Source organism: Pleurotus ostreatus, assembly GCF_014466165.1.
Source record: "Pleurotus ostreatus strain PC9 chromosome Unknown scaffold_3, whole genome shotgun sequence".
Lineage (NCBI taxonomy): Eukaryota > Fungi > Basidiomycota > Agaricomycetes > Agaricales > Pleurotaceae > Pleurotus > Pleurotus ostreatus.
Window position 1 is genome coordinate 3,033,464 of NW_023503158.1, and position 27,474 is coordinate 3,060,937.

At 49.2% G+C, this 27,474-nt stretch overlaps 11 protein-coding genes across 11 annotated transcripts; 5 read left to right on the plus strand and 6 right to left on the minus strand.

Moving 5' to 3' along the window:
- Nucleotides 1-77: 77 nt before the first annotated feature.
- Nucleotides 78-965, minus strand: PC9H_005642 (uncharacterized protein; the record flags this gene model as incomplete). The annotated part of the gene is made up of 1 exon (XM_036775204.1): nt 78-965. The coding sequence occupies one exon, from the start codon at nt 963-965 to the stop codon at nt 78-80; it is 888 nt and encodes a 295-aa protein (XP_036633706.1).
- Nucleotides 966-2,437: 1,472 nt separating this feature from the next.
- On the minus strand, nt 2,438-4,007 carry FBA1 (Fructose-bisphosphate aldolase 1; the record flags this gene model as incomplete). The annotated part of the gene is made up of 9 exons (XM_036775205.1): nt 2,438-2,448; nt 2,504-2,669; nt 2,723-2,846; nt 2,898-3,368; nt 3,432-3,584; nt 3,645-3,745; nt 3,807-3,818; nt 3,870-3,929; nt 3,984-4,007. The coding sequence occupies 9 exons, from the start codon at nt 4,005-4,007 to the stop codon at nt 2,438-2,440; spliced, it is 1,122 nt and encodes a 373-aa protein (XP_036633707.1).
- Nucleotides 4,008-5,303: 1,296 nt separating this feature from the next.
- On the plus strand, nt 5,304-6,699 carry SSN8 (RNA polymerase II holoenzyme cyclin-like subunit; the record flags this gene model as incomplete). The annotated part of the gene is made up of 5 exons (XM_036775206.1): nt 5,304-5,335; nt 5,388-5,497; nt 5,549-5,755; nt 5,814-6,081; nt 6,135-6,699. The coding sequence occupies 5 exons, from the start codon at nt 5,304-5,306 to the stop codon at nt 6,697-6,699; spliced, it is 1,182 nt and encodes a 393-aa protein (XP_036633708.1).
- Nucleotides 6,700-6,866: 167 nt separating this feature from the next.
- On the minus strand, nt 6,867-8,182 carry PC9H_005645 (uncharacterized protein; the record flags this gene model as incomplete). Its single annotated transcript, XM_036775207.1, has 6 exons — nt 6,867-7,034; nt 7,091-7,125; nt 7,191-7,258; nt 7,335-7,525; nt 7,579-7,737; nt 7,790-8,182. 6 exons carry the CDS (start codon nt 8,180-8,182, stop codon nt 6,867-6,869), a joined length of 1,014 nt encoding a protein of 337 aa, XP_036633709.1.
- Nucleotides 8,183-9,287: 1,105 nt separating this feature from the next.
- On the plus strand, nt 9,288-9,693 carry PC9H_005646 (uncharacterized protein; the record flags this gene model as incomplete). The annotated part of the gene is made up of 3 exons (XM_036775208.1): nt 9,288-9,413; nt 9,478-9,585; nt 9,640-9,693. 3 exons carry the CDS (start codon nt 9,288-9,290, stop codon nt 9,691-9,693), a joined length of 288 nt encoding a protein of 95 aa, XP_036633710.1.
- Nucleotides 9,694-10,975: 1,282 nt separating this feature from the next.
- On the plus strand, nt 10,976-12,967 carry CCT2 (T-complex protein 1 subunit beta; the record flags this gene model as incomplete). Its single annotated transcript, XM_036775209.1, has 9 exons — nt 10,976-11,002; nt 11,054-11,451; nt 11,502-11,704; nt 11,751-11,828; nt 11,877-11,965; nt 12,018-12,275; nt 12,341-12,701; nt 12,753-12,864; nt 12,919-12,967. 9 exons carry the CDS (start codon nt 10,976-10,978, stop codon nt 12,965-12,967), a joined length of 1,575 nt encoding a protein of 524 aa, XP_036633711.1.
- A 682-nt stretch (nt 12,968-13,649) lies between these two features.
- On the minus strand, nt 13,650-15,507 carry PC9H_005648 (uncharacterized protein; the record flags this gene model as incomplete). Its single annotated transcript, XM_036775210.1, has 10 exons — nt 13,650-13,695; nt 13,745-13,779; nt 13,854-14,353; nt 14,408-14,437; nt 14,497-14,524; nt 14,576-14,618; nt 14,679-14,943; nt 14,996-15,215; nt 15,266-15,331; nt 15,385-15,507. 10 exons carry the CDS (start codon nt 15,505-15,507, stop codon nt 13,650-13,652), a joined length of 1,356 nt encoding a protein of 451 aa, XP_036633712.1.
- Nucleotides 15,508-15,835: 328 nt separating this feature from the next.
- Nucleotides 15,836-18,482, minus strand: PC9H_005649 (uncharacterized protein; the record flags this gene model as incomplete). The annotated part of the gene is made up of 13 exons (XM_036775211.1): nt 15,836-15,890; nt 15,948-16,113; nt 16,172-16,338; nt 16,387-16,792; nt 16,856-16,901; nt 16,959-17,096; nt 17,146-17,200; nt 17,301-17,546; nt 17,591-17,628; nt 17,680-17,895; nt 17,951-18,089; nt 18,146-18,282; nt 18,345-18,482. The coding sequence occupies 13 exons, from the start codon at nt 18,480-18,482 to the stop codon at nt 15,836-15,838; spliced, it is 1,947 nt and encodes a 648-aa protein (XP_036633713.1).
- A 674-nt stretch (nt 18,483-19,156) lies between these two features.
- Nucleotides 19,157-20,383, plus strand: PC9H_005650 (uncharacterized protein; the record flags this gene model as incomplete). The annotated part of the gene is made up of 4 exons (XM_036775212.1): nt 19,157-19,540; nt 19,593-19,751; nt 19,803-20,121; nt 20,178-20,383. 4 exons carry the CDS (start codon nt 19,157-19,159, stop codon nt 20,381-20,383), a joined length of 1,068 nt encoding a protein of 355 aa, XP_036633714.1.
- Nucleotides 20,384-21,218: 835 nt separating this feature from the next.
- PC9H_005651 (uncharacterized protein) lies at nt 21,219-24,508 on the plus strand (the record flags this gene model as incomplete). The annotated part of the gene is made up of 10 exons (XM_036775213.1): nt 21,219-21,487; nt 21,532-21,684; nt 21,737-22,338; nt 22,388-22,483; nt 22,541-23,035; nt 23,095-23,252; nt 23,303-23,450; nt 23,510-23,831; nt 23,891-23,909; nt 23,960-24,508. The coding sequence occupies 10 exons, from the start codon at nt 21,219-21,221 to the stop codon at nt 24,506-24,508; spliced, it is 2,811 nt and encodes a 936-aa protein (XP_036633715.1).
- Nucleotides 24,509-24,728: 220 nt separating this feature from the next.
- On the minus strand, nt 24,729-27,280 carry LCC5_1 (laccase; the record flags this gene model as incomplete). Its single annotated transcript, XM_036775214.1, has 18 exons — nt 24,729-24,796; nt 24,846-24,904; nt 24,960-24,983; nt 25,039-25,050; nt 25,106-25,242; nt 25,290-25,310; nt 25,372-25,832; nt 25,900-26,213; nt 26,270-26,297; nt 26,348-26,452; nt 26,508-26,516; nt 26,578-26,619; nt 26,672-26,707; nt 26,761-26,803; nt 26,850-26,918; nt 26,972-27,035; nt 27,089-27,117; nt 27,176-27,280. The coding sequence occupies 18 exons, from the start codon at nt 27,278-27,280 to the stop codon at nt 24,729-24,731; spliced, it is 1,626 nt and encodes a 541-aa protein (XP_036633716.1).
- Between the last annotated feature and the right edge of the window lie 194 nt (nt 27,281-27,474).

Consider the following 27,474-nt stretch of genomic DNA (forward strand, 5'->3'; position numbering starts at 1 on the left):
AGGAGGGAATATGATTATAATACACAAGGGATGTTGGACCGTCCGAAATACGCCTCGAAATAATGGCTATTGCAGATTTAAAAATGATGCCCGTAGCTTCTAGAACGGTACGGGTCGTTCTCTAGATGCGTGAAAGAATGCGCGGTGGAAAACTGATGGTTCGACCGCGAGCTGCGGTGCCGATGATGGTCATGAGAAGTGCCCGATCCATAGATAGGGATAGCAGTGGCCGGAGGGTTTCCGGGCGGCGGAATACCAGGGTAGGGGTTGTACGCATTCTGGATGTATGACGTATACGGTGGGGGCAAAGTCCCGGTATAGGGAGGTGCAGGGTGAGAAACAATGGGAGATGCATCGTGGAAGGGGTGGAATTCGTGGCTACTTCCTCCAAGCATGCCGGGAATTGCGATGCTGGGCGTGCGAGGCACTGATTGGGATAGGCGCTGAGGAGGAGGAGGCGAAGGGCCGGGGTATCCTGCGCGGCCTCGCAATGCGTATGGGTCGGAGGAAAGTGGGGAGGAAGGGTTCGAAGTAATGGGATGTTGATAATCCGCATCCCGAGAGACGTTGACAGGCGATGTGCCCAATGTTGGGCAGCCTTTACGATGCAACGCTTGATCCCTGGCATTAATCCACAGGTTGCATCGTCTACATTGGGTGAAGTTGGAGTGTAGGAATTCTGATGGTGCTGACGAACGGCCGTCTTGGACCGCAAGCTCCAACTTCTTTTGTTGGTGACGATGGCTACGCAGCCGCGCACGCTCATCGTCGTCAAAATCCATCTTCCCCGCAGCAAACTCGACTGATGAGCCAGATGAACGCGTTCCAGTACTCCCCTCGTTTATTGCAGGGAGCGCGGAAGCCACATCGCGGCGGGGAGCAGTTTGTGCATTCTCACCGACACCCAAGAGGCCGTGATAAGCAGCGTATGTCCGCATTCTATTGTCGGTATGTCGGTGGGGCATTTTTTGAAATTTCTTCGGAGGTAAGGGAGGAGAGTGAAACCTCCAAGCAGTCGCGCCCTTTTAAATGTCTGGGGAGAGTCAGATAACCAGACGGAAGCATACCATAGCAAATAACCTATTTGAGCAGTATTTGGTAGTTTCATGACACGACTGCTGCACAGCAGACCCTTTCCTCGCAGGAAACCGAGGAAAGGAACCCAAAAGGGCATACAGCACAATGACGGGTCAGCATCCTCCTAATGAATGTCGTAAGCGACTTGCGCATCGGTTGCGCCATGCGCTGAGCCTGTTCTTGAGTGTGTACACAGTCCGGATAGGTCTTTTCAATGGAAGCTTGCCCTTGGATCAGCCCATTGTTCGTCTGTGAATAGGCTCTTTCTAAATGGGCATAGGGCTACTCACCATCAAGAGTGGTCCGTTTTCCGCCTTTCACATCAAGCGTCCCAACTGTTATTGGTATACTTTGGGACTGCCTTCCTAGGATAATTACTCGCATGGGTTGGAGTTAAAAGCCGGCGGTACTCCTATCAATCTCGAACGAGTCATCACGTTAGCGTGTATGTGCGAATATTTCGGGTAGGTCATGGAACAGCAAGCTACGGGGACGGATTTAGAAAAGGAGTGGAAAGGTGAGTCGCCCTTTGCGGAAAGCTGCCACGCAACGTTTATTACTTCCGCTCACTAGTCCCTATCCGATTTTCCCAGCTCTTGATGCAGGTCTGGCAACGATGAAACAGCAGCGAGCTCTAGCGAGCTGTATACATAGCATCAACGTCAAGATGATCATGCACGTCCTTCAACTTGCTCGAATATTACAACAAGATAGAGCTTGTGCCGGAGCCGATATGCTGTCTACCTGTATCTCTTAGGAAGATACATGACCGATCAGTCTGATAACCCGTATTACGGTATCAGAATGTCTTACTGTTAACGTGCTGACGATGTGGTGTCACTGAAAAAGAACATGGCCGACGCTCGCATGCCTTCTCCACCGGTCCTGCTAGACGACGACCAAGATATCGGAGAATGCGCGGATCCATTCTCCTCGTGGAATGGAGGAACCACTCTCGGTATTTGTTCTCGCTAGAAGGATTACTCGCGGCCCGACGTGCTTGCAAGACCGCGGGGGAAGGGGAGCACCTAGACAGAATTCTGTAGCTCTGAGGAAGGACGGTTCGGAAATGACGTACGGTTGCTACTGCTTTGGCGACGGTCGCTAGAATGGAGGCCTGACAGGGGTTGCACTGCGTGTAAAGAGTGTATTGCAGTTCCTCGCAGCTCACCGAGGTGAGTCACCCCAACATTTACGATGACATTGAGCTGTGCCAATAGAGTCTACTCACCATGACCGCCTTATAGTCACTTATAACCCTGAGCCTGCGACTGATGTTATCCATCTAAGATTTACACTGGATGTGTCACCAAATACATCTTTACAATTTACTGACATTACAATTTGCAGTCCTTGGATCTTACAGACGGTCTGCGGAGTCCAAGATCAGCAACCTATACTTGTATTTGATAAGGTGAGTACTCACTAACGTTAGCCAGATCGGAACAGGCTTCCTTTACACGCTCGACTAGGGTCTTCTCGCCTTCCCGAACCCAAACACGAGGATCGTAGAACTTCTTGTTGGGCTTATCGGGGCCGTCGGGGTTGCCAACTTGTGTCAAGAGGTAGTCCTTTTTCTTGAGGACAAAGTCCTGTCAGAGATGGATTAGCGCGTACGAGATAAAGAGCAATTCGAGTATCATACGCGGATGCCAGCGAGGTAGGCGAATTGTGTATCGGTATCGACGTTCATTTTGACAACGCCATGGCCGACAGCGGTGGCGATTTCTTCCTTGGTGGATCCAGAGCCACCGTGGAATACGAGGTACCTTTGGAACACGTTCAAATCGTACACTCAAGATAACCAGACCAGTACTTACAAAGGACGGTCTGCGCCGCCGATTTGCTTGCTCGTGAACTGCTGGTGGTCACCGAGTAGTTCTGGCCTCAACTTGACATTACCAGGCTTGTAGACACCGTGTACGTTGCCAAAGGCAGCCGCAATACTGAAGTTAGGGCCGACCGCACTCAGTGCCTTGTAGACGTCGTAAATGTCCTCCGGCTGAGTGTACAAACTGGCGTTGTCGACACCAGTGTTGTCAACGCCGTCTTCCTCACCACCGGTTATACCAATCTCCATCTCGAGCCACAGACCGATAGGTGCCATCCGCTTGAAATATTTGACGCAGGTTGCGATGTTCTCTTCTTTGGGCTCTTCGGAGAGGTCCAACATGTGCGACGAGAAGAGAGGTTCGCCGTGGGCCTTGAAATATTCCTCATCAGCGGCGAGCATGCCATCGAACCATTGAAGCAGCTTGTGTGCACAGTGATCGGAGTGAAGGACAACAGGACTTAGAGGGTAAGGTTGATCTCAGCGGGCGTATCTCGCGTAGAGTCAAGATAGGAAGACATACACGCCATAAGCTTTAGCGACGGTGCGAACGTGGTGAGCCGCCGCAATTGCACCCGTGATCGAGGCTTGCTGCTGATCGTTCGACAATCCCTTGCCGGCAAAGTAAGCACTTCCACCTTGGGAAACTTGCAAAATGATAGGCGATTTGATATCTCTAAGACAATGAATGTCAAGTCAGTGGAGTTACGGCTGTCGAGATGTCAAAGATAAAGACCTTGCTGCTTCTAGGACGGCGTTAGCGGTAGATGAGGAGGTAACGTTCTGGGTTAATGTTAGTACCCATCGAGAGTGTAGACGGCACGAACTCACGATGGCCTACAAGTGAGACGGTACTGAGTTAAGACGCGATAACGAGCACCCCTGAAGGCAGACTCACTGGGATGGCAAACTAGACCATTCACTTAGATCGAGGCTTACTTCTCGATATCACACCACGCACCTTGTTCTCCTTAGCATAATCGAACAACTTGCGAACGTTGTCGCCGGTCAAAACGCCAGCCTGATGAGATGATTCAAGTTAATCAAACTTCCGTAATAATGCGAATGCACATACTGGGACGATATCGAGGACACCCATTCTTTTCGATGCGCGAGATGGAGGTAAGAAACAAAGAGACGATGATTGAACGGAATTCGGGATGGATCTTAAGTGGTACAGTTCACGCTCTGCGGGAATTGGCGGAGATGGTGATCAGTGCTCTCAAATCACGTGAAGCGATATTTTTTTTTTTTTTTTTTTTTTTTTTTTAATGTCTGCATTTATATACCGCAACAAGCAAGCTAAAGCTACTAAGACGCGGTGTGGGTTGAGTACAACGAATTAACGCTGCACCCGGTTGTTACGAGTAGGGTTGGTCAAATTGGGGTTGGGCCGTGTTTGGAGTAGTTCCCGGTGTTATGCAGCGACTTTGAGCAGGATAATGGTTGGTCGGGTGGTGTTTAGCATAGGGCATATTAGCCATAGAGAGGAGAGTTTAAAGTCATTCCAGGACTGGAGGGCGTGGCTACATCCACTTTAAGCTCCTTTACCAAGGGAGCACCGACAGTGGCTGGCACTGGGAAGTTTCCAGTCTTTCCAGGACTCAGAGGGCGTGAACACTCATTTAAGCTCCTTAAAGAAGGAGCACCCTCTGGCAGGAACCGTGCTGCCTTCCCTCGTCGTCGTAGTGCGAGAATGGCTGTAGAAGCCTGTACGTGGCTGACGACGGGCCTCGAGAACTGGAAATCAACCGTGGGAAACCCAGAGATGGTGATGGTTCGAGTTCGTCACGTGAAGCGATAGTTCCCGTCGGTCCGCTCAATTATCCCGACGTACTCTTCATAAAGTCAGCCTTGAAATCCACCCAGTGGGTGTCTGCTTGATTTGAATCCTGTTAGGCGAAGTTCTCAATATTTCATACAACGTCCACTTATTTCTAAGAACTCGACCAGAAGTCTGCCCTCTGCAGCGGAGTATCGGGACACCCAAAGATCCCGGAATTTGCTGGAACACGGTGTGAAATCAAATCCACTGCTGCAGGCGGCTCCCCGATATCACCCTCCGGTGCTTGAGAACTCTACAAGTATTAGAGGGTGACTAGAGTGTTTCTAGGCTCTTCTGGCGGCCCGCGTTGAAGTGTAAATCCACCTGCAAGCAACCTTAGACGTCAATAGAAATAGAGCAGTAAAGGGATTAACGAACTCATTACGCATAAAGATGGATATATATTGCGCTGGAAAATGTAACGAACATCGGGCTTCGTTGTGAGCCCAGTACTAACCTTGGGTGAGGCTCCTGAGTCCCTGAGGACTATTATAGGAGCGTTAAGCGCTCTGTACCTGGGAGTGTGTTGGTAACGTTCAACGACGGTCCTGGCATGAGCCATGCTGGACGATGGCCACAGATTTCTGGGCCAGTTCTCACTAGTAAGTGGATGCCATCTCAGCTCTCTACTACTCGATTAACGACCATCGTCAGTAAACGCTGGATTGTCGACCGCGCAACATTGAAGCAAGCCAGAGCTGACGACGTGCAATACGTTGACGACCCAGAATACCTTGATTTCTTGTCCATTTACTTTGCAGATTGTAAGTCGCATCGCATTCATCCTTGCCCTCAATTTTATGCTATCTCCTCAGTGATTTCCAAGCTTGGGAAGAAGCTCTCGCTACGACAAAGAGTGATCGCTACGGCGACAGTCTTCTTCAAGAGGTTCTACTTGAAGAACCACTACTGTGAAACGGACCCATTCATTGTCATCGCCGCATGTTGTTATGTCGCAGCGAAGGCCGAAGAATCCCCTGTTCACATAAAGAACGTTGTGGCAGAGGCTCGATCACTTTTCAGTCGTACGCCCATTAACAGAATCCCCTCTAAACGATATAAAATTGTTTCAACCTCTAGAGGATATATATGGAATCAAAACGTTTCCCTCAGATAACTCAAAACTCGCGGAGATGGAGTTTTACTTGGTGGATGATCTTGAATGTGATTTGACGGTATTCCATCCATACCGATCACTTCTGACACTATGTCGTAAAGAGGGGGACCACGACGAGGAGACTGAAGCTGGCGAGTTAGGCGTTGGGATCGGAGGCGATGAGGGACCTCGATACTGGGGATCTGGCGATGGGCAGCTACAACTGAAAGAGGGTGCCCTTCAAACAGCATGGTAAGACCTCCATTGATTCTCTCAACGATTAAATGATTCTCATTTTTGCCTAGGTTTATCATAAACGACACATACCGATCTGACATATGTCTTCTCTACCCGCCTCACGTTATCGCCATCGCGGCCATCTATTTGACGTTCATACTTGACGGAAACGCGCGAGCTACTGTCACGCCTCTATTGCAATCATCTGAATCATCAAGCCCGGATCTGCCCCAGCCGCGAAGGTCTTCGCGACAAGCCAGCCATGCCGACGCCTCGAAGAAGGTTCAAGATCCCATCGACTTCCTCGCTGGACTGAATGTCTCTTTCCCACTCGTCGCCACCATCGCACAAGACATCATCGCTTTGTACAAACGCTGGGAGCGTTACAAAGAAGACGAAAAGCCGTCTCCACTTGGGTCGCTGAGCGCAGGTATGAAGAGGTCTTTGAGCCACAGTAATGCGGGAACGCCAAGAGAGGCCAGCGTCGGGGCTGACGCCATCGTTACTCCCGGGTTTCTGTCCAGCCTATTGCTGAAAATTAGGGAGGCCAGGTGGACGGACATAGCTCACCCGGGCAGCGGGCGGCCGGTTGCGGTGAACAAGATGTTGGAGCGGGCCCAAGCCGTGGGTTGATAAAATCCTGCGAAGTACGTCTCCGCTCTGGCTTTTGCGAATAGGTCATCGGGTCGGGTACTGGGTATAATCATTAAGTCTTTCACAAAAGCACAAGCCAGTTACTACTATACAAGCAAATGGTAAAGGCATAATGAAAGAAGACGATGGTATACGACACTTGATCATCAGGAGCGAATGCAGCCATCCGGCGGACCACATGTAGTTTTTTCCCCTTCGGAGCCATCCCCATCCTCCCCTCTGTCGTCGCCCCGATTTGAGTTGCTATTTCTGGCTGGCGTCGACGTGAACACGGCGAACACCGAGATTCGGGTTTCCTCGTTGTCGAACAGGAGCTGCATATCTACTATGGTAAGTATTTGAGACATTACGAAACCACGGGAACACAGACGCTAGCTTTCTCGTTCATCATTTGGTGGCCTTTCTCTGGGAAGGATAACAGCATAATCGGGGTGAGTGATTGTCTGTTCGGTGACAAGATAAGCACATACTGATGACGGCAGTAGGTTGGGAATCATCATGATTGATGACCCTACCAAAGTATTTCATGCAGTCTTCCCTGTATTGAGAGTGTTCGCCCAGCGCAGTCAGAAGCAACATCGCAACCATGCCAGGGTAATTAGTCAACCACGCACCTATATTGCAAACCTTTGAGTTGATGCGTGTGCCAGATAATGTCGACATCGACCGGCGGCACATAATTCCCGAGTGGAAGACACATGAATCGGATATATCGGTTGGTTGCCTGGCTCCATAGTAAACTGTTCTCTTCATAAACCGAAGCTTCCTGGACCATGCGACCGATTGAACTTGACTGTTTTATCACCTAAGCACGACCTGATTAGACGAAATAACGCCGAGAGCTGCAATGTTGCCTACCGCTTGGACGAGGTCGATAGATGAAATTTGAGGAATTGCATCGTGGTCGTAATGGTCCGCCGTCAGGCAGTCGAAGGGCATTCCGGTTAAATCCCTCCAAGCCAGACTCTGTTCTACCGATGGAACGAAATCATACGAAATTTCGTCGACAAGTGCTGCCTGCAAAAGGTGATTACCGAGTGCATCAACTCGCTTTGACAAGTTGACAAACAATTCTATCCAGCGGCATATGGGTCAGGAGCTGTAATCCAGCATCAGATAGTGAATCCTTCTCGTAGGTCACCGGTGACAACATGTACGCATGCCACACCATCAAGACGTCGAGGGGAGGCACGTCCATCTGGGCTACGGTAAGGTCGTGGCGATCGTGGCGTTTCTGAGCATTCGCATTCAATCCTGTCACCCAAGCGGTGAATCGGATAACAGCGCTGCGAATAAACGCCTCGGTCGTTTCGGACGGTTGGGGAGAACCGTCATCTTGCCTCCGAGGTATTCCTCCAGGCTGCACACAGGTCTGCAGCTTGTGGATCGCCCGCATGAGTAAAACATGAGCAGAAATGGTTGCGGTGCTAATGGTGAAGTCGAAGAAATTTGGCAGGGTCATCGTGAGTTGATGTTTCTTGTGGAAATGCAACTGTACTTATACTTATGTCACGGTCTTTACTTCTTCCTTTAGCCGATGCTCCCGAGTATCACTTAAAGGCAGAATGAGCTGAAATGAATTAGTGGCGTTCCAAAAAAACCAAACTTGCTCAAGTAAAGCCGCCTCGTCATAGCCCCATTAGCAATGAACTGCATGAACATATATCTGATAAGGTCGGAATTCTTTCACTCACGTGGTAGTAGACCTAGACAACGTTCAAATTCTAATGCTTGCTTCATAGACGAAGCCGGAAGTATTCGTCCGTGCGTTACGGCAAGGTACGACCATCCTGGAATATTTGTTTGCGTGAATGTTCCACCTCTCGGGGATCAGCATCGTGCCGCAGCGCCAGATCAGTTGACTGAATAACGAAGACTAGCCAGCGTCTACTCCTATCAGCTTCGCCTTGCATTTGGTATCGTGAAGGTGGTGTCGAAGCTGTTGAATGGTCTATATGGGTCTCTGCGGTCGATTGACTCCCAGACACTTGGATTCGGAACACATAAACTGGAACGGAAATGCTTCTCTTGTCTCTCAACGTCCGCCACCGTGTCAGCTGCTTGTCCTCGGACTATAGTTTACGTACGTTTGCTCCCGGCACTTCGTATACGACGCTTCAGTCCGTTCCGCCTACCTCGGCCCCGTGCTTATTGCACCGTTTCCACATCAATCGTTGGCGCACAGTTTGTGCAAGCTTCAGGTAACAGGACTCTAGGCGTGATAGATAATCAATAGTGGCGCTATGCTGTCATCCTGGACTCAACTTTGGTTTCATAGTGGTATTCCTTGTATGTTTATTATCTGCGATGCTTTTGTTGGTTTCTCGTTCACCTCGAGATTTGAAGTAAACTCGAATCACATGCCTATCATTTTTTATCTCTGAGTAACTACAACGCCCTTCAAATAAAAACCTCGCTTGCAGTGGCCCAATATTCTGCAAATTTGCACATCTCCCAAAGCTAATAGGGGCGGAATAAGCGCCTAACAACTCCTGTGATGGTGACACGTATATCGTAAGCGAAAGAATTCGCCGTGACCCTGCAAACACATCTCATTCACTTCACCAATGGCTCGCGCTCATAGCGTCGGGGCTATCAGCTTCATATGCGGTATACTGTACTTTCTAGCTTTCTACGAGTTTATCTCGGTGCCGCTGGTCGACAAGAGTGTCTCTTATCTCGTCCTTCCCGTGGTACGTTACCGCCCTCGGTTTACAACGCGTCAGCATATCTTACTGGGCATTATTGCTCTTGTAGCTGCCATGGTGGCTCCTCGTTTCATTTGGATCATACTCCCTGTGGTCGATTGGGTGGGGGCTATTCACGTTCAGGGATTGCCCTGAGGCTTATGCAGAACTTATGGATGTGAGTCACCCATGATCCCTTAGTTAACACAAACTCATGGGGTTGGATTACTAGGAAATTTCACAAGCGAAGAATGAACTTCGAGCTAAAGGTGTAACTGTGGACTAAAGTTTGCGAGAAGTTCGATTGTTTTGCTTGTATGTTCGTCACTGCCCGCCCGGCCTCGTGCTGCCTTACCACTTTCCTTTACAAAATTAAGACATTACCACGGAGGGCTGATAATACTACGCTATCGCCTTGAAGATAAAAGTCGCGCAACATGGGACCCAAATCATCCGTCAACACGAAGCTAATCAACTCGGAAGCCAGCACATCGATAGCAACCGCCTTTTCTTTGAGAGTGCGACGACTCTTAGAAGAGATATTTATTCCACCGATTCTTCTCCCTTAGAGGCCGATTGAATAGCCGAGAGGTATCATTGGCTTTGACATTGAGGTCGGGCATTAGAAAGTGCACTTCAGTGAAAAAAAAAAGACTCATAGTGCTTCAAAAATGATTCTAGATCTGTCGGATACTTTGTAGTGTTGATTGTGTTTATCGAGCCTCTTCCCGTTACCTTTCGGTTGCAATGTTACGAGACCGTAATGGAATGGAGGCTCGTTAGTATGAAGTGCTCTGAAACTTTAGGACAGGGTCCAACAAGGAGCTAGGAACAGCGATCTCATTGGTTCGGCCAGGATTTCTCAGCCCGCTATTGGCTGTCTTGATATTTGTCTTTATTTGCTCCAAAAGAAGCTCTTTCTCTTCTGATTGGCTGGAGTGAGCGCCAGACTTCGCTGCAAGTAAGTGGTCATGTGAGCCCCCTTGATACCCCCTGATAGGGCATAAAGAGGGCACCCAAAACTAACCAGGGGCCGAATGAGGCGAACCGTAGGTTGGGCGATGAGGCCCAACCTGCAAAGCAGCACTTAGAACAGCTTGAGAGAGAGTAATTAGTGTGGGAATGGCCTACAATAGTTGCCAACATCCCTTATGCAGTGCAGGATGCAACAAAACAAGGTATGAAGCACCAAAGTTCAGATAGTTGCAATTGGGGATTCTGAACATGACCCAGATACATGTAGCCCAAGTGTTGAGTATGCACCAGTCTTCAATGGTCTCGTACATGCCGTGCTCCTAGCATCGGCCCTCAAGCCCAAGTAGAAGTATATGTCTCAACGACTCATAGAAATGGGCGCTTGGACTCCTATCTCCTGAATTCCAGTTCCCACGATCTTTCTATGCGCGCGCATACCAGGCTCAGGAGCAATCTCAGTACGCGTTCGTGCTTTCCTTCTTCACCATCTACTTTCACGCAAACTGGGTTGATCTCAGCCCGAAAGTACGGCGATACTAACACACTCAATCTACCAGTCAATAGATCTCCCATTATAAGCACAGTCAGCTAGAATGTCGATGCAAATCCTTGGAGAACAGGTGTGAAGCGAATTGGTAGTTTCCTGATGTTCTACTGATCATCTTGTCCAGGCTACGGAAGAAAAGGCTGAGAATGCGCGTCTCTCATCTTTTGTTGGTGCGCTTGCCTTGGGCGATCTCGTCAAATCGACGCTGGGACCAAAAGGCATGAACAAGATCCTGCAATCTGCCTCAACAGGAGAAATAAACGTGACAAACGACGGTGCAACTATCCTAAAATCGATACAGCTAGACAATGCTGCAGCCAAGATCCTCGTCAATATCTCGAAAGTGCAGGACGATGAAGTCGGTGATGGGACGACGTCTGTGACTGTGCTTGCAGCTGAGTTGTTGAGGGAAGCAGAGAAGTTGATTTCTCAGAAAATTCATCCCCAAACAATCGTCGAGGGATACCGGATCGCGAGCATAGCAGCTTTGAAGGCGTTGGAAGGGGCGGCGATAGATAACGCGTACGTCGCTGCTATATATCATTGGGATCTCACATTAACGCGACTTCCAGAGCTGATCCTGAAGTCTTCCGACAAGATCTCATCAATATTGCACGCACCACCCTGTCATCTAAAGTCCTGTCACAAGACAAGGACTACTTCGCCAACCTAGCTGTGGATGCGGTTCTCCGTTTGAAGGGCTCTACCGATCTCGAGCACATCCAGATCATCAAGAAGGTTGGTGGAAAGCTGACGGACTCATATCTCGACGAAGGTACGTATGCTATCCAGAATAGGTTCCATGTAGTAACCTTTCTCAGGCTTCATCCTTGACAAGACCATCGCGGTCAACTCACCGAAACGGTTAGAAAATGCCAAAATTTTGATCGCAAATACTTGTAAGTTGTGGTCTTCTGCCCATAGCCTTGGCTAACATATTCGATCAGCCATGGACACTGACAAAATCAAAATCTTTGGGGCCCGAGTGAAGGTAGATGGCACCGGAAAGCTTGCTGAACTTGAGCGCGCCGAAAAAGTGCGCAATTTCACTTGCAAGGTCCTGAGTGGCACGAGACTAACTTACGCAGGAAAAAATGAAAGCCAAAGTAGAAGCCATTGCTACTCACGGCATCAACGTGTTCATCAACCGTCAACTAGTCTACAACTACCCCGAATCTCTGCTTGCCGAGAAGGGTATCATGGTTATCGAACACGCCGACTTCGAAGGTGTTGAAAGGTTGTCACTCGTCACGGGTGGTGAGATCGCAAGTACCTTCGAGCGCCCCGACCTTGTGAAACTTGGGCGTTGCGAACTGATAGAAGAGATCATGATCGGCGAAGACAAGGTAAATGTTATTCATTGATATTTGACATGTAATGCATTAACTACAGCTCACTCTTCTGATCCTAGCTGATTAAATTCTCCGGGGTAGCCGCTGGTGAAGCTTGCACGGTCGTCCTTCGCGGATCAACAAATCAAATGGTCGATGAAGCTGACCGTTCTCTACATGATGCCCTCTCAGTCCTCTCACAGACAGTGAAGGAGACGAGGATCGTACTTGGTGGTGGCTGTTCGGAGATGCTGATGAGCTGCGCCGTCGACGAGGAGGCGCGTAAAATCAAAGGCAAGAAAGCCATTGCTGTTGAGGCATTCAGTCGTGCATTGCGGCAAATACCTACGATATTGGCCGATAATGCTGGATACGATTCGTCAGACCTGGTTTCAAGGTTACGTGCAGCTCATTACGAAGGCCAATCGGACGCTGGGTTAGGTGTGTTGTATACCTCCTTTCTACGAATTCATTTCATTGAATGTCCCGAAGACATGGACCACGGTTCAATAGGTTCAATGAAGCAACTGGGTGTCACGGAGAGCTACAAGCTCAAGCGTCAAGTAGTCCTAAGCGCGTCTGAAGCCGCTGAGATGATCATTCGGTGGGTCGTCAGGTTCGTGATTCTCGGCGATCATACTGATGTTTGTTTGCCCAGTGTTGATGACATCCTTCGTGCCGCACCACGGAGGCGCGAAGCAGTGTAATCCTGAAAGCAAACTTAATGCACGCCTTTTTATACACCATACGTCGAACACTAACCAAGCTGTGAATCAAATCATAATCAATTCCAAAAGGATCGAGATATGAATCATCGACAGCGTTCGGATAGCAATATCGCGAGCCCGGGGTAAGCTAAAACACGGACCATACATAGCCACGGGACTGAATTACGTTGGCAAAGCAAGCTGGAAAGAATCACGTAACAGGCGGATGTCATTGAGATATGTATCATGTCTTGCCAGTGGTTGTTGTTGTGAGGGCGCTTCGGTATCTGCTCGTCGTTTGTTACCTTTAAATAAGCCTTCATCAACAGCACAAATTGTAGCATTGGCATTGGGAAGGTTCCCATTCAGCAGGTACTCCTTGATGCTGCTCTGTGTACAGCTCGAGACGGCTGACACGGAACAGTGCTTCAACAGAAATAAGTTCAGGCGCGCAAATCAGAATGGAGGATGAATACATACACCAGGCGCATCTTGCGTCAACACAACCGAGCCTGGAAACCATTTTGATGTTTTGTGAGCGCTGACATGACGCTGTGAGTTTATGTATCAATTTCATCAAGGAAATTAATCCCTTACGCCCATAAAGGAGCTACAGGATCTGAGCTGTTGTCAATATTGAAATTGATACCGGGATGTAATGCGAATACACGTACCCGCAGTATTACTGACAAGCAATAGTGGTGAGCTTGTCCTTCCCCCAAACTTCGCTGTGTAGGTATTAGAGTACATCATGTGAAGAATGTATGGCGACCATACTTGGGAGTGTCCTCTTCGTTCTTACGCGCCATCCGCTATTTTTGACGAGATGTGAGCAATGACAGAATGGATGAGCGGGTGTCGGAGCTCACGAGCATCGTATTCGGACGACGGCCCATAATTCTGCGAGGGTTGTGTACTCAGTCATCTTCTCGTAGAAACGTCGAAGCTCTGCCGGAGTATCGTGTACTTCGTCGCCATCTAGACAATGCAGCGCCGTTCCTGATTCATATTGATTGGAATATTGGTAGTCCTCGGCGTCCCCGCACTCGAATCGAGGCCTGTTCACTAGAGAATAGATGGCGTCGCCGTTTCCTGCTTGTAGGTCAGCCAGTCCTTGGGCCAAGGGCTCAAACATAGTGAAGGGGGAATAGAGCGCAGTGAAGACCGCTCGTCTCAGCAGGGAATAGTCGACCAACCCGTAGGTTCTACCTTGGTACACTGGAACTGGTTGGGCCTTCACCACGTCATACAGTCGATCTAGATTGTAGGCGATTTCGGTGGCATTGGGAGCGTAGAACGCACAATCGGTTGGGCCAGCGTCTACACAAGCCTGGAAGAAGTGTTGGAGAGTCTTGTTCGTATCAAGCAAGTTGTTTGACCATAGCGCTGGTATTTCAAATCAAAATTAGACCTGACCCACCAGACCACTTGGAGACTCACTTGCGTAGTAATCCTCGGCGTCAATGACACCTACAGAGCGTCAGAAATCAGTTACACCTCCAAACATAATCTTGGATTGGAGAATTTACCATCCAATACCATGCGTCCTACATGATCCTGGGACAGAAATTAATGACGATACTCTCATGATACTGGAGATATTCATACGGGGAATAGCGTCGCAAACACGACGCCAAGAATGGTTCCCCATCTAAGCTCAAAGCCGTCTAGTCAGTGTCAACTATGACAGGCGCGATTGAATTGAGCGCACGAAAAGCCCCAGTACTGCAACTTGTCATCGCCATTGGCTCGCGCAATACTCAGCATGTCGCGAGCGATATTCTCCGTGGTGATGTGTCCAAGCGTTCCGTCGTCTTGATCTTCGGCCAAGTGTCCCATGAGCTGAGCCCGAGCTATGCTGCGTGGCAAAACCTGGGTTGAGGAGTTTAAAGCGTCCGGATATTCGCCATCCAGCCAAAGGGCCTGCTCTGAGTATGTCCTGAAGAACTTGACCCGAGGGTTTGACCGTCCAATCCCTAGACAAAAGGAGGTTATGTTTGAGGCAATACAGACGGACACGATATTTACCGCGGGGGTCCAAGCCTATGATGTCAAACCGACCGTCAAGAATTGTAGAGAAGTGAATCCCACTTCTCAAAATCAGACTAACTCCGCTACCACCAGGCCCACCGGGATTGATGATGAGCGGTCCCTGATATGAGGGCGACGTCGTAGGAAACAGAGATGGAACACGAATAATTGCCAATCCTGCCCAACCACTGCTCGGGTTTGTGTAGTTCATCGGTACCTAGCTCTTCATTTTAGCTTCAGGTCTTTCGATCCTACTGACTCGCTGACCTTCAGACGCGTGCATTGATAATGTTTGTAGCACCTCTGCCACCGGAATGTCGAGGTCGCTTCCACCTGACCATCGCTGAGTACATTAGGGTGATGGTGTTATCGAAAGAAGTATTTACTGAATTCCAGTCAAATACGTCTCCTTGAGAAGTCTGCCAGAAGCACTGGGCAAACACAGTCAAAATGAGCGTAAGACCGAGCATGCCCCCGCCTATGGCGTAGACGGTGAGGAGTTTAGACATCCGCTTCAAAATTGGGTGCGAGGAGAGTTGTGGTAAGCATAGTGATGGTGGAAGCTCAGTTTTCTTCACACAAGACTGTGGGCGTATCAAGGTGTTTCCAGTGAATGGACTTCGCAGCAATACCATATAAGGTGACTTAACAGCAATTCGATTAAAAGATCCGTTCTATCACGTCCGCGTGAGCGCCAATCAGGTTGGATGTCTGAACCGTGGCAACCCTTTCCGTATGGCTTTCCGGCAGGTGAATTGTTGAAATATTAGCGATACATGATGCATGATGGGTAGCGTTGGTATACCAGATTGGCGAAGCTAGGTAAAGCCACATAAACTACGCATCGAAGTCTTCAACTTCAAGCTGGACAAACGAAATACTCTGGATACTACTAATTGGGTGACAGTGAAATTAGCGCGGAGTGACAGGAGTCCCTGGAACTACATACCTAGTAATGTACGTGGCATCTAACGATTGACCCTCCAGGCCTGCAGATAAGGACCAAAAGCCCCAAGGTTCGCTTCGAACGGGTAGTTCATAGAAGTAGAACTCTTCTGGAGGTGTGGCCTGAAACGTAATACCAGCGCCTGAAGGATAATCAATGGTACCGCAGACTGGCAAGAGAAGCAACTCATGAGGTTGTAGAGAGACCTGTTCATTCATATCACCTACCTAAGATCAGGTCCGAGAGGCGCAGCTCACCATGACCTTGGCCGTATTCACGAATCACCTGCGGTGCCAACCGTAGGAGGAGTTGAATCGCCCCCGCGCTATCAGCAAGCATGCGCCCATTCAAACGACGCTGTATAGAAGCATTATCGGTGTTTCGAAATGTGTACCTGCGGAGATGAGAATCTTATTCCGTCAAGCAAACGCTCCCTGCATACCTTGTTATGTTCCCAGGCAAGTTCACTATGTCATCGTCCTGAACGCTCGGGAGAGCGAGCGTTACTTGGTCTTCAATGATGGCTAGCGTATGATTATCTAGGTGAGAGGTGTCTTGGATATTCACCAGGCGAACAAACTGTTCCTGTCGAACGTAGCCAATGTCGAACAGTTTGGCTGCCCATGCTTGCCTCGGGCGAATGTACATAAAATGTTGCAAACCTTCAACAGCCAAAAGCCTTTTGCGTATGGTAGGAAACGAGACCGTTGAGGGCGGGGAGAGGGCGCCAAGACTGTCACTGAGATCTAGTATTCGTTGCACCATGTTGGAAAAATCAACGCATGGATCCCATGCGGCAAGTCGTAGTAAGGGCCTCAAGTGTGCGAATGGCCGGCATTCTCCCACTGCTGTTGCCGTGCCGAAACATGAAAGATTAGCGCTAGCAGAACTCTGAATCTAATCATTCCTACCTTTCCAACATTCGAACGGGAACACGGGTTGATCATCAAAGAAAAGCTGTAGAGCTGCGCGTCTACGACAGTGATTATATGGGATAGCAGATGAAGTACACACCTGTTCCACGAGCATATAGAACAACCCTAGAAGCCTGTCGAGTTGATCTTTACGTGGCTTCCCCCTTTCTGGCGCTTTCATCACGATATTGCGGCCGAGGACTGGGGACCCTTGTTGATCCACCATGATGTTAGACACCTGCCATGATTAAGTTTGAGTCCATATCTTGCTTCAATTGCGTTCGTACCTTTGCAAATTCATCCAACTCGGTAGGATGGAGTTGAAAGTGGGTTCCTATATGTCTGAGAGCAGACTAGGTGACGACATGAGCTCGAATGCGTCCACGGAGTATAAGGGGGATGTACCGATACACCTCGAAGCTACAGTGATCAAATTAGTTACAGTATATGTGAAGAAGAAGATCGGCTCACAATACTTAGAGCATTAAGAAACGACGCACCCACGCTTTGCTGCTCTAGACGCTGACGAAAGACAAGAGCTGCATTGCCGTATTGAGCTATAGTCAATAGGATTAAGTGGAGTTGAATAGGGAGGGAGTATTTAATCACCGTCTGATAGTACGACGTATGGATGGGGATGGTCGGCGGGTGAACATCCCAGATATCGAACGATGCCGGGATGCCTAGACTTAACGTCGTGAGTATGATCAAGAGCCTATGATGTTTGGCTACCTTAAGACCATCCATGTCGCCTTCTCCCGAAGGAACTCCTGTAACCGCGTATCAATGTAATCCGTGTTCAACGGTCATGAAACTGCCACCTTTAGTGAATCCTCGTCGTCATAGTGGTATCGCTTGCAAATGATCACTTTGTTGTTGTGTCGCCCACGGATTAGGGTGCCATAATTGAATCCACGGGCGTTCATATCTATATCATCCTCAATTTGGCTTGACGGAATGACTTCGGAATCCTGATTTCCCTGGAGTCGTTGACTGAGACTTTGAAGTACAGAAGAATTATGAAGTGTTTCTTTTATCTAGAAATAGGTTTAGCGAAAGCCGATGACCGTACGTTCACGAGGAGTCACCTACTTGAAAAGACTTGAATGCATCTTCGAGGCGCGCTGTCTGTATATCGATTTGCTGACGGATGGAGAACCGCTTCAATAAAAACATGAACCATGAGACCCGGGATAGTTGACGCATAAGATTTGCTATGTCAAGGAGTGTCCTTATTATCGCAATCAGAACGATGAGCCCTAGTCAGAGAAGATGAATTGCACCAACTCGGATAAACTAATGATGTTCAACTCAGATATTGTGGATGGTGGGGCTTGATTCATGACCCCAACATAAATTGAATAAACAATGCTTGTTGCCCTCATCGCGAGAATAATGCATGATTCCTTGAGCACCCTGGCAGTCTGCAAACGGCAACGTTAGTCCATCTAGATAATGCATGATATATGATCAAACGGCGGCTCACTTCGACTTCAGCCAAAACTTTGGTGGCCGCTGACAGCACCGGTCCGAGAATAGGTACGGGAGCAGAAGATGCAATGTCCAGGATGGCTTTGAAGTTGGCTAGTACGTTATCTGTAGTCCGATTGCGAGCAGCTGACATGGTGGCAGAAGGAAGTGAGAAAATGGGTAGATACCCATCCCATCCTCCTTTTCTGCTTTACGGCCTACAGGATTGGATATAATTACCTGGCGACTGGGCTGCAGTAGCCCATATAAGCCAATAACAGCTTCAGCTGCTTTCCACGATGTCAAAGGCAAGGTATCAACACATGTTCTTGATATTTGGCTGCTTGTGGAGGAGATATAGCGCTGAGATGATATCAAGGGCCCTGAACCGTGGACGCGAATGGCATGGGCTTGGGAATATTGAATAGTAGAGAGATAGAGGAATACTTGCCAGGGCAAATAACTTCTTGCTTCGAATATAAGGGAAGATCCTGTAGTCCTGAGGGAATGTGAGATAAAGAATATACCTAAGTCAATACGAAGCAGTGTGCAGGACAAGGCCGCTCGACGCCTTCAGCAGCCACAGATGCCCCGCCCGATAATCGTCGTACAGCTTGGATATATCCGGCTTATCAGGATGTGTTACTTACCATGTTTTCAAGGCGGCTTTATTCTATTAATCCAGGGTCAAGTATTTTCGGGACGCCAGTAATCCTCAGTCCTTCGATGAGGCGCCGGTAAGATGTCAGCTGAGCAACGGAATGAATAGATGAAATACGAGTAACTATAAGTATGGCTGAATGTTGAATGAGGGAGCAGCAACTCACAATGACTCTACCAAATTTCTTCGATTTCACTCTCAGTACGTCCACTATCTCGGCCCATGTTTTATTCATGCGCGCGGTCTACAAGCTGCAGACCAGCGTGCAGCCGGGAGGAATACCTCGGAGGTATGAAGATGGTGCCCCACAGCCGTCAGAGCAGACCGTGTCATTCCTTCGCAACGCCGTTGTCCGATTCACAACTTGGGCCCTGCGGTTGCCAACTGGTCTCAACATAGCCCGCGGATTCACCGTAGGCGAACTCGAAATTCCTCCCCTCGACGTTTTAATGGTGTGGCATGCGTATATGCTGTCCCCAGTGACCTACGAGAAGGATTCATTGGCTAGTACCGGTCTGCAGCTATTGACACACATGCCTCTGGACAGGATTGTTTGTCCCACCATTTGATAGCGGGATATGTCGATACTTACCGTTGTGATAGGCAGTACTCGTTGACGAGGCTTCGTATGATTTCGTGCCAACTATGGCGCAAAGCGAAGCTTGGAGGAAGCTCACGGAAATGCCCTTCGACTGCACGACGCCGCACGACTACGATTTCGATGGTATGTCACGCATTGCGTCCATTGACCTCGGACAGGCGGTGGGAGCGATTCCACTGTTCAACAACGGAAGGATGCTAATCCAGGTACAGGTGATGCGGCAGTCTAGCTCCATTGGTCCGATGATCAACGAAGCTTCAGTTTATGAAGAAAATGGCCTGCCCTGGAGCCAGACAGTCAATCGCTACGTCCGATTCATGTGCCTTCCGCTTGAAGCGCCGGTGCCACCGGTTGATGTCGATATCATTTGGCATACGCATCAACTCAAAGGCGCACAATACAGGCGAGTGATAGCCTTCGTACGTCTCGATTGGCTCATGTTGATCATGGACACGGATTCTAGAGAGGACTGCATCAAGTACTTTGGCAGAGTCATCAACCACGACGACTCCAAGCCTGCGGACGTCGTTAGTAAGTGTCACGCGCCTCGACCATGCAAACTAGGCACTCACCACCGTTGCCTGCAGGAAAAGGCCGGAAGATGATGAATGAGCAAGCAAAGCTCCTGTATGACAGCGGAGACACCAGTATCACCGTCTTTACCGTCTTTACATCTACACCAGTAGACGAAGGCTCTGGGAATGGTGGGGGGCAGGGCGGAGGTAATGGAGGAGGAAACGGGGGAGAAGGTACTAAATGCGGAGGACCACCATCTGGTTGCATACGCTATTGATCACGATTCCTTTGTTTGTTTAAACATCAGCTGTTTTGTAGTATAGTACTTGAACCCACTGTAATCGCACCCGGTATTGAGCTCGACAGTTGCGAGCGAATGAACATGAGGGTCGTCATAAAATTCATCGGACGATGAAAGAAACTTATGCGACCATACAGTTCCATCTCGGGCGCAGCTGATCAAGCATTGATTGGACGAGTCTCTGGGGTTCCTTGCCCATGAACCTAGTTGCGCCGCTGGACAGTGGTGCCAACAAAGATAGCTCCTTGACACTCTAGCCCCACTTCCACAGAGACTCCACTCGCGGGAGTAGATAATGCGGCGCCAGTAGCGCAAACCTTGTTTTTTAGTAGTAATTGCCCGTGCGCCACAGAAAGCTGGTCTTTAGCCAGCTAGGTAGTAGTTGGGCATGGGCCCTTGGAAGGATAGACTGGGAAAGCAACATGAAACCGTATGAACTGAAGGTCATCGGTCTACTGTTTCAAAAAATCTAAGAAGAAGGCTGGCACGGCGGACCTACCGTACACAGGAAAGTAGCCCGTCAAGTTTGATCAGCTGATTAGAGCAGAGACCAGTGCAGCATTATCGTGTTCGGAGTGCTGGACTCGGGAGAGGCGAAATGGACGTTAACGTGAAGTTTGACTCTGAAGTTAGGGTGTCAATGAATGAAATCCCACGGTCATTATAATTTACTCACGGTCAGTACACCAATCAGGTACAGAGTCGCAGTAGTTTCCTGTTCATCATCATATTCTTGACACGTCGACGCGGACTTTCTCCAGCAAATTTTGTCTCCTCAGAGGCCAGGTTGCCTTCAAACCATACGACAGCCATGTCGGGCACCGTACGAGCGCGCCGCCCCGCTTCACCACCTCCGAAACTCACTCAACCTCCCCCTCGACTTCCACATGCCAGACAAGATTACATGGATGCTGACGAGCGCAGGCTTGCTGCATCGCAAGGATTGGGGCCCGGTCGCTCAAAAATCTATCCTTTAGGTGGCTTGAACGTGACAAGCGGTGAATGGAAGTTGTTGTTCTTGATTGTTTTGGTCGCAGCAGGTGTTCGACTGTTCAGGCTTTCGAAACCGAATAGTGTGGTGTAAGTGCCAAGTTGTTTTGCTAGAATCTCACTGAGGGGCGTAGCTTTGATGAGGTACACTTTGGTAAGTTTGCTGGCAAGTACATCAAGACCCAGTATTTCGTGGACGTCCATCCCCCCTTGGCGAAGTTACTCATTACATTGGCTGCGTTCGTCTTCGGTTTCGACGGACAGTTCGACTTCAAAGATATTGGAAAGTACGTGGCCGCAACTCTTGACTCGAAATTCTATCTAATGCTGTGGCCCAAGACTGTATGAACATGTTCCCTACGTAGCTATGCGAATGGTCCCAGCATGCCTCGGCGTTGCGACTGTCCCCTTGGCGTATCTGACGCTACGAGCCCTCGATTGCAGGGCGACGACAGCACTCCTTGCGTCCCTCTTCATCACCTTCGAAAACGGTATGGTCACGCAGTCACGGCACATCCTACTCGACTCTCCCCTCATTTTCTTCACCGCGTTGACAATATTTCTCTGGACGTGCTTCTCAAACGAAGATAAACACGAACCCTTCACCGAGTCCTGGTGGGCATGGCTCATCCTAACTGGTCTGTCCCTAGGCGCCGTCTTGAGTTGTAAATGGGTCGGCCTGTTCACTGTCGCAACGGTTGGCTTCAGCACTATCTACCAACTTTGGCTCCTTCTGGGGGATCTCAGAGTCCCGCCAAGGCTCTGGATGCGACACTTTATTGCTAGGGCTATTTGCCTGATCGTTATACCGATTGCATTCTATATGTTCATGTTCCAGATACATTTCCTCATCCTGGAGAACTCCGGTGACGGCGATGGGTTCATGTCTGCCGAGTTTCAACATACACTTGGAGGGCGTAAGATGGACGATACATTCGCCGGTACGCCCCGTTAAGTCCCATGTCGCATCCAGTGCTAACGTCGCGATAGATGTCGCGTTTGGCTCTGAAGTCACTATTCGTCACGTGAACACGCAAGGTGGATATTTACATTCGCACCCACATACATATCCAGGCGGGAGCAAACGTGAGTTTTGTAGTATGCCGACTATCTCGAGATTTCACCTGACTGACTTCTTTCCAGAACAACAGGTGACGCTGTATCCTCATCGGGATAATAACAATGTGTGGCGTATCATCAACGCCACGAACGACGGCGAAGAGCCTTCAAATTGGCAAGCTCTCCCTCTTCAATTCGTCGTCCCCAATCTACGGGTCAAGCTCAATCATATCTCAACCGAGAAGCATCTCCACTCCCACGAAATTCGCCCACCCGTCTCCGATGTCGAGTTCCAAAACGAAGTCTCTGCGTACGGTATGCCTGGCTTCATGGGCGATGCCAACGATGATTGGTTCGTTGAGATCGAGCACGGCGACAAACGGGATCCAGAATCTTTCAAGCGCCTCCGCGCTTTGCGAACAGTGTTCCGGCTCAGGCACGCTCTGTCTGGGTGTTACCTGTTCTCGCATAAAGTCAAGCTCCCTGAGTGGGGCTTCGGCCAACAAGAGGTGACCTGCAACAAGAACGCGGTTAGGGAGAACTCACTGTGGTTTGTCGAGACGAGCAACCATATAAATTGTACGTGTGGTTATCTCTTCGCTGCTTTGTGTTGCTTGCTTAACGTGTCGACGTTACAGTCCCAACGAACGCCCAGAAAGTGAACTACAAGAAGCCTGGGTTCCTTGCCAAATTCTGGGAACTCCAGCAGGTCATGTGGACTACAAACGCGGGGTTGACAGACCGCCATACGTACGACTCTCGTCCAGATTCGTGGCCAAGATTGCGCAGAGGAATAGTGAGTCGCGTCTCACAATTCGTTGTTACACCGCTAGATAATCTGCGCAGAATTTCTGGGTCAAAGACCACAGACAAATTTACCTAATCGGTAACCCGACAGTGTGGTGGTCGAGTACTCTAGCGGTTGTTGCCTATTTCGCCGTCCGTGGATTCCTTATTCTACGTGCTAAGCGAGGATACAGAGACTTCGATAATAGTAAGCGAATACATTACGTCTATACGTCTATAAAGCACAGTAGGCTAACCTATTTGTAGCCAAAGTCGTGAAGTATGATGCTCTTTGTGGGTTCCTCGTCATGGGTTGGGGTCTCCACTACTTCCCCTTCTTCCTCATGGGCCGACAGCTTTTCCTCCACCATTATTTTCCCGCCCTCTACTTCGCTATCCTTTTGTTTTGCGGTGTATTCGACTTGGTCACTTCGACTTTACGGCCGAGAGTTCGCTTGCAGATCGCCGCCGTCTTGATTATCATTGCCATCTGGAACTTTTCTTACCTCAGCCCTCTTGCGTACGGCAGCCCATGGACTAAAGCCAAGTGCAACAATGCCAAATGGCTCAAGACTTGGGATTTCTCTTGGTGGGTTCCTGTCTAACCGTTCGCCCTTAGCGTCTTACTTACATCCGTATGTCCTCTAGCAATGACTTCCTGGACGATGTAAGTACTGAACGGTTAGGCGGTCTAGTAAAAACTAATTAAATTTCCAGTACTCGCAGTATGCTGGCAGAGTCGCAGCCACCCCTCAGAAGTCCACCGCACCCGCATCAACAATCGGCGGTGAACCTGGAGGGAGAGCAGCCGTCGTCGTCAACGATGTGCCTGTCGTTGCGGAGCCCCATACATCTGTGGCAATCGGTCAAGCGGCTCCTGGTGTCGATGTCTTCGGCGTACCCCCTCCCGACATTAAGAGCGACCACCTTCCACCTCCACCCCCTCAAGTTCCAGAGGAAGCTAAAGAGATCAGCTCGGTAGAGATACCGAAACCTAAAGAACCTGAGGTGATAGGAGGTCCCGAAGAGATGCTTCAGGCTGCCAAGGAGAAGACTTTAGTTGGGAAGGAGACCTCTGAAGATCCCCAGGCGGGAATACAGATCGAAAATCTCGAACCGTCTGTTCCTAAGCCACAGCCAACACCTCCAGCTCAACCGCCGCATGTAGAAGCTAAGGCTCCCGTCGTCCCACCTGCTGGTCCACTGGGAGAGGCTGATATGGAAGCGGAGAAGGCAGCGGAGGATTTGTACCCCGAGGCGGTATAAAAGTAGTCTTATGTTATATATGTTTCGGTTTCCTTAATATTACGGATCCACGGACTGCTTTCCATAGCACCTACATCTCTGTAAGTTGGTGCATCACATCTTCGAGATACGACGTCAAAACAACAACCAAAGTCCTTCGAATTTCTGTGCGTGAAAGTAAGTAGAAAAGTGCAAACTAATAAACATTAACTAATATGTCTCGTCTACATTGCTTTTACTCTTAAACAATGCCGCCTTTCTGCTCTTCAGTCAAACTGTCATATATTGGGCAGAGATCTGACCAAGATTCTGTAATATATGAGGCCGCAGTCCAAGGAGAACAACACATTTCACTCACGGGGAGGGCGCTGCCTTGCAGTGGAGGCTGTATCTTCCGCGAAAACTACGGCCAGGCCACTGCGTCGACCGACCGCATTAGTGGCAGTACACCTCAAACAATCTTTGCACTTACATCTCTAGATGCCAATCGATGTGGCTAGCAATTTTTTGGTTATTCTATAGCCTTGCCCATTGAGACTTGAATTACTCACCAGTGAAGGAACCTTAGACGCGGTTATGTTATTAGGGCTCAAGGGTAGTAGACTGACGAGTTCTTACCAAGGCCCAGGATTATCTGTTTTGAAACGGATAGTGACATTATCGCTCCCCGTTCCGGTGGAAACGACATCGCGTCGAACAGGGTTTCGGTAGTTATATGTTGAGCTTCCTGCACTTCTTACCACGTCGAAAACATGCTGCAGATAAATGAGTGGAGTGCTATAGGTTTTGTTTGTCGACTCACGCCATGCAAGTGGATAGGATGCTGGTATCACGTCAATCCCTGTCAAGTCATTGCCAAGTACTCGATGGTTTGGATAACTCACCGGGCCTCCGACTGCCAAAGCAGGGATGGAGAGCTCGACAACTTTGTTACGTGGTAGCGCGTAGACGGATCCAGGAGGGAGGAGATCAGCGGCAGAGGATGCACCGCTGATGATTTGAAGGAGCACCGGGCTGGTCGGGGACGTCCACGGAGCACCATTTATGGTGAATTGAAGTGATGGGAAATCGAAAGCCATAGCCAAGTTGATGTTGACATCTGCATTGCCAACACCAGGGACGCCGGGAGCGCCAGCATTACGAAGGGGGACAAGATTCGTTTCAATAAGAGGCTTCGTACTAGTTCCTTCCGTCGTTGTCGGATCCTGGTTGGGTGCTCCATAATAACGAAGAATAGCGGAGTTGAGGCCTCCTTCAAAGCCTCTGGTACCTAAATTAGGATTTGCACGTATCCAGTAGTTTGCGATACGCTGGTTGGCATGTAGAACAAACGAATATCGTTGGCCTTAGGGTAGGGTTTAACGCGCGTGAGTTAGAGATAAGTAATATATGACATATCGAACAATACAAACCTGCGAAGATTTGGATGCTGTCAACTTCCAGGGGCTTTGTATTGACGCCGTCCACTTCGATAATGGTCATCTTGTGGCCGTCGATAGAAAACGTGTAGTTGGGATCGCAAGAAAGAGAAACGAGACGGAAACGATACTTGATGCCCCAGAGAACGCGAATCAAGGCCAATGGCACAGTAGGTCCACCAGCGTAGCGGCCTCTGCCGTTTATCAAGGTGCTGTCCGGGACTGGAACAAGTCCTGCTTGAGGGGCGACAGTGTGATACTGTAAAACACGTAAGACATGTGCGTGAAGATATCCTGAGATCCTTACCCTGTAGATTATCATTATTAGAGAAAAAATGACCGACTGAGTAAGACAAGGACTTACCAGTCCGCTAAAGTAATCACTGTATCATCTACACGTCCTAGATTAGCCCGAATACACATTCAAACACTCCTTTCTCACCATTATCCACAAGGTATCTCAATCTATGGGGGTCTAAAAGGTCATAAACTACGAAAGCACCCCTGAGGCCGTCGCAGTATTGCGTAGATAGATGGGCATGGTACCCTGACAGAAGGTGATCAGTAATCATTGGTCTAGTCGGGAGCTATACTGCACTTACAGAATGTTCCTGGCGAAAGGAATATCAAACCGCGAACTATAAATAGGAACCACTAGACTGTGATGCTCACCAGCTTGGTCTGGAACGCGAAAGTCATACAAAAAACTGTCCCCTAGATACAATGCGATGTTATAACTTGCAAATCTGTAGTATGAAGGACATACCTGATGCGATGGGACACTGTGTAACAAACGCTGGACCTATTTAATGAGGAGTTAAGGAGCCATTTTCCCGGGTAGCTGAAGGATAATACCATCTGCCCATGAGGACCCCTCTTGGAAGAAGCCATGCCAATGCTAGAAACGGTTAGCGAGTGATGGGGTCAAAGGGAATAAAGCTTACAATGCTTGTGGTCTTCAGCATAGATGAGTCTGATAATTGGTTGATGACATTGAGGCGGAACCGGTTCCCCTACAAACCATAGTAATTAGTGGTTTATATCGAGGGAGCTTGGCAGAGGCCACCTTGAATCCTCGTATGAGTGGCCCAGTGACATCGACGCCGGCAGCCGTGCCTGCAAGCACACCTCTTGGATAGATATATGAGCAAGAGTCCAAACAACGAGGTAAAGTGACGCTAACGATCTTTCGAATCCGTCGGGCGCGATAACCTACAAGACAATCGACCATGAGCTGAAGTGAGAAGAGTATTAAATCGCAGCAATATACCTTGTTGGCGATATATATGTCTGCATTGTTCCCGACCGATGCGCCATAAGCATTTGTTATAGCGACGACCACTAGGCATGCTAGCGCACGGAAAAATAGGGCCATGTCGTCTTCGAGGCCTCGAGAACGAAGGTCAACTAAGACTCAACAGAGTGTCGACGCGCTTTATATGTCGATCAGAAGTAGAACCCAATTAACGGTTCAGCTAGCCTTCCATACTGTTTCAAGCGTTCAGGGCTCGACTGAACATGTATCCTTCTAAGCCCTGGCTAGATCCTTAAGGGAGGCAACGGAGGCGA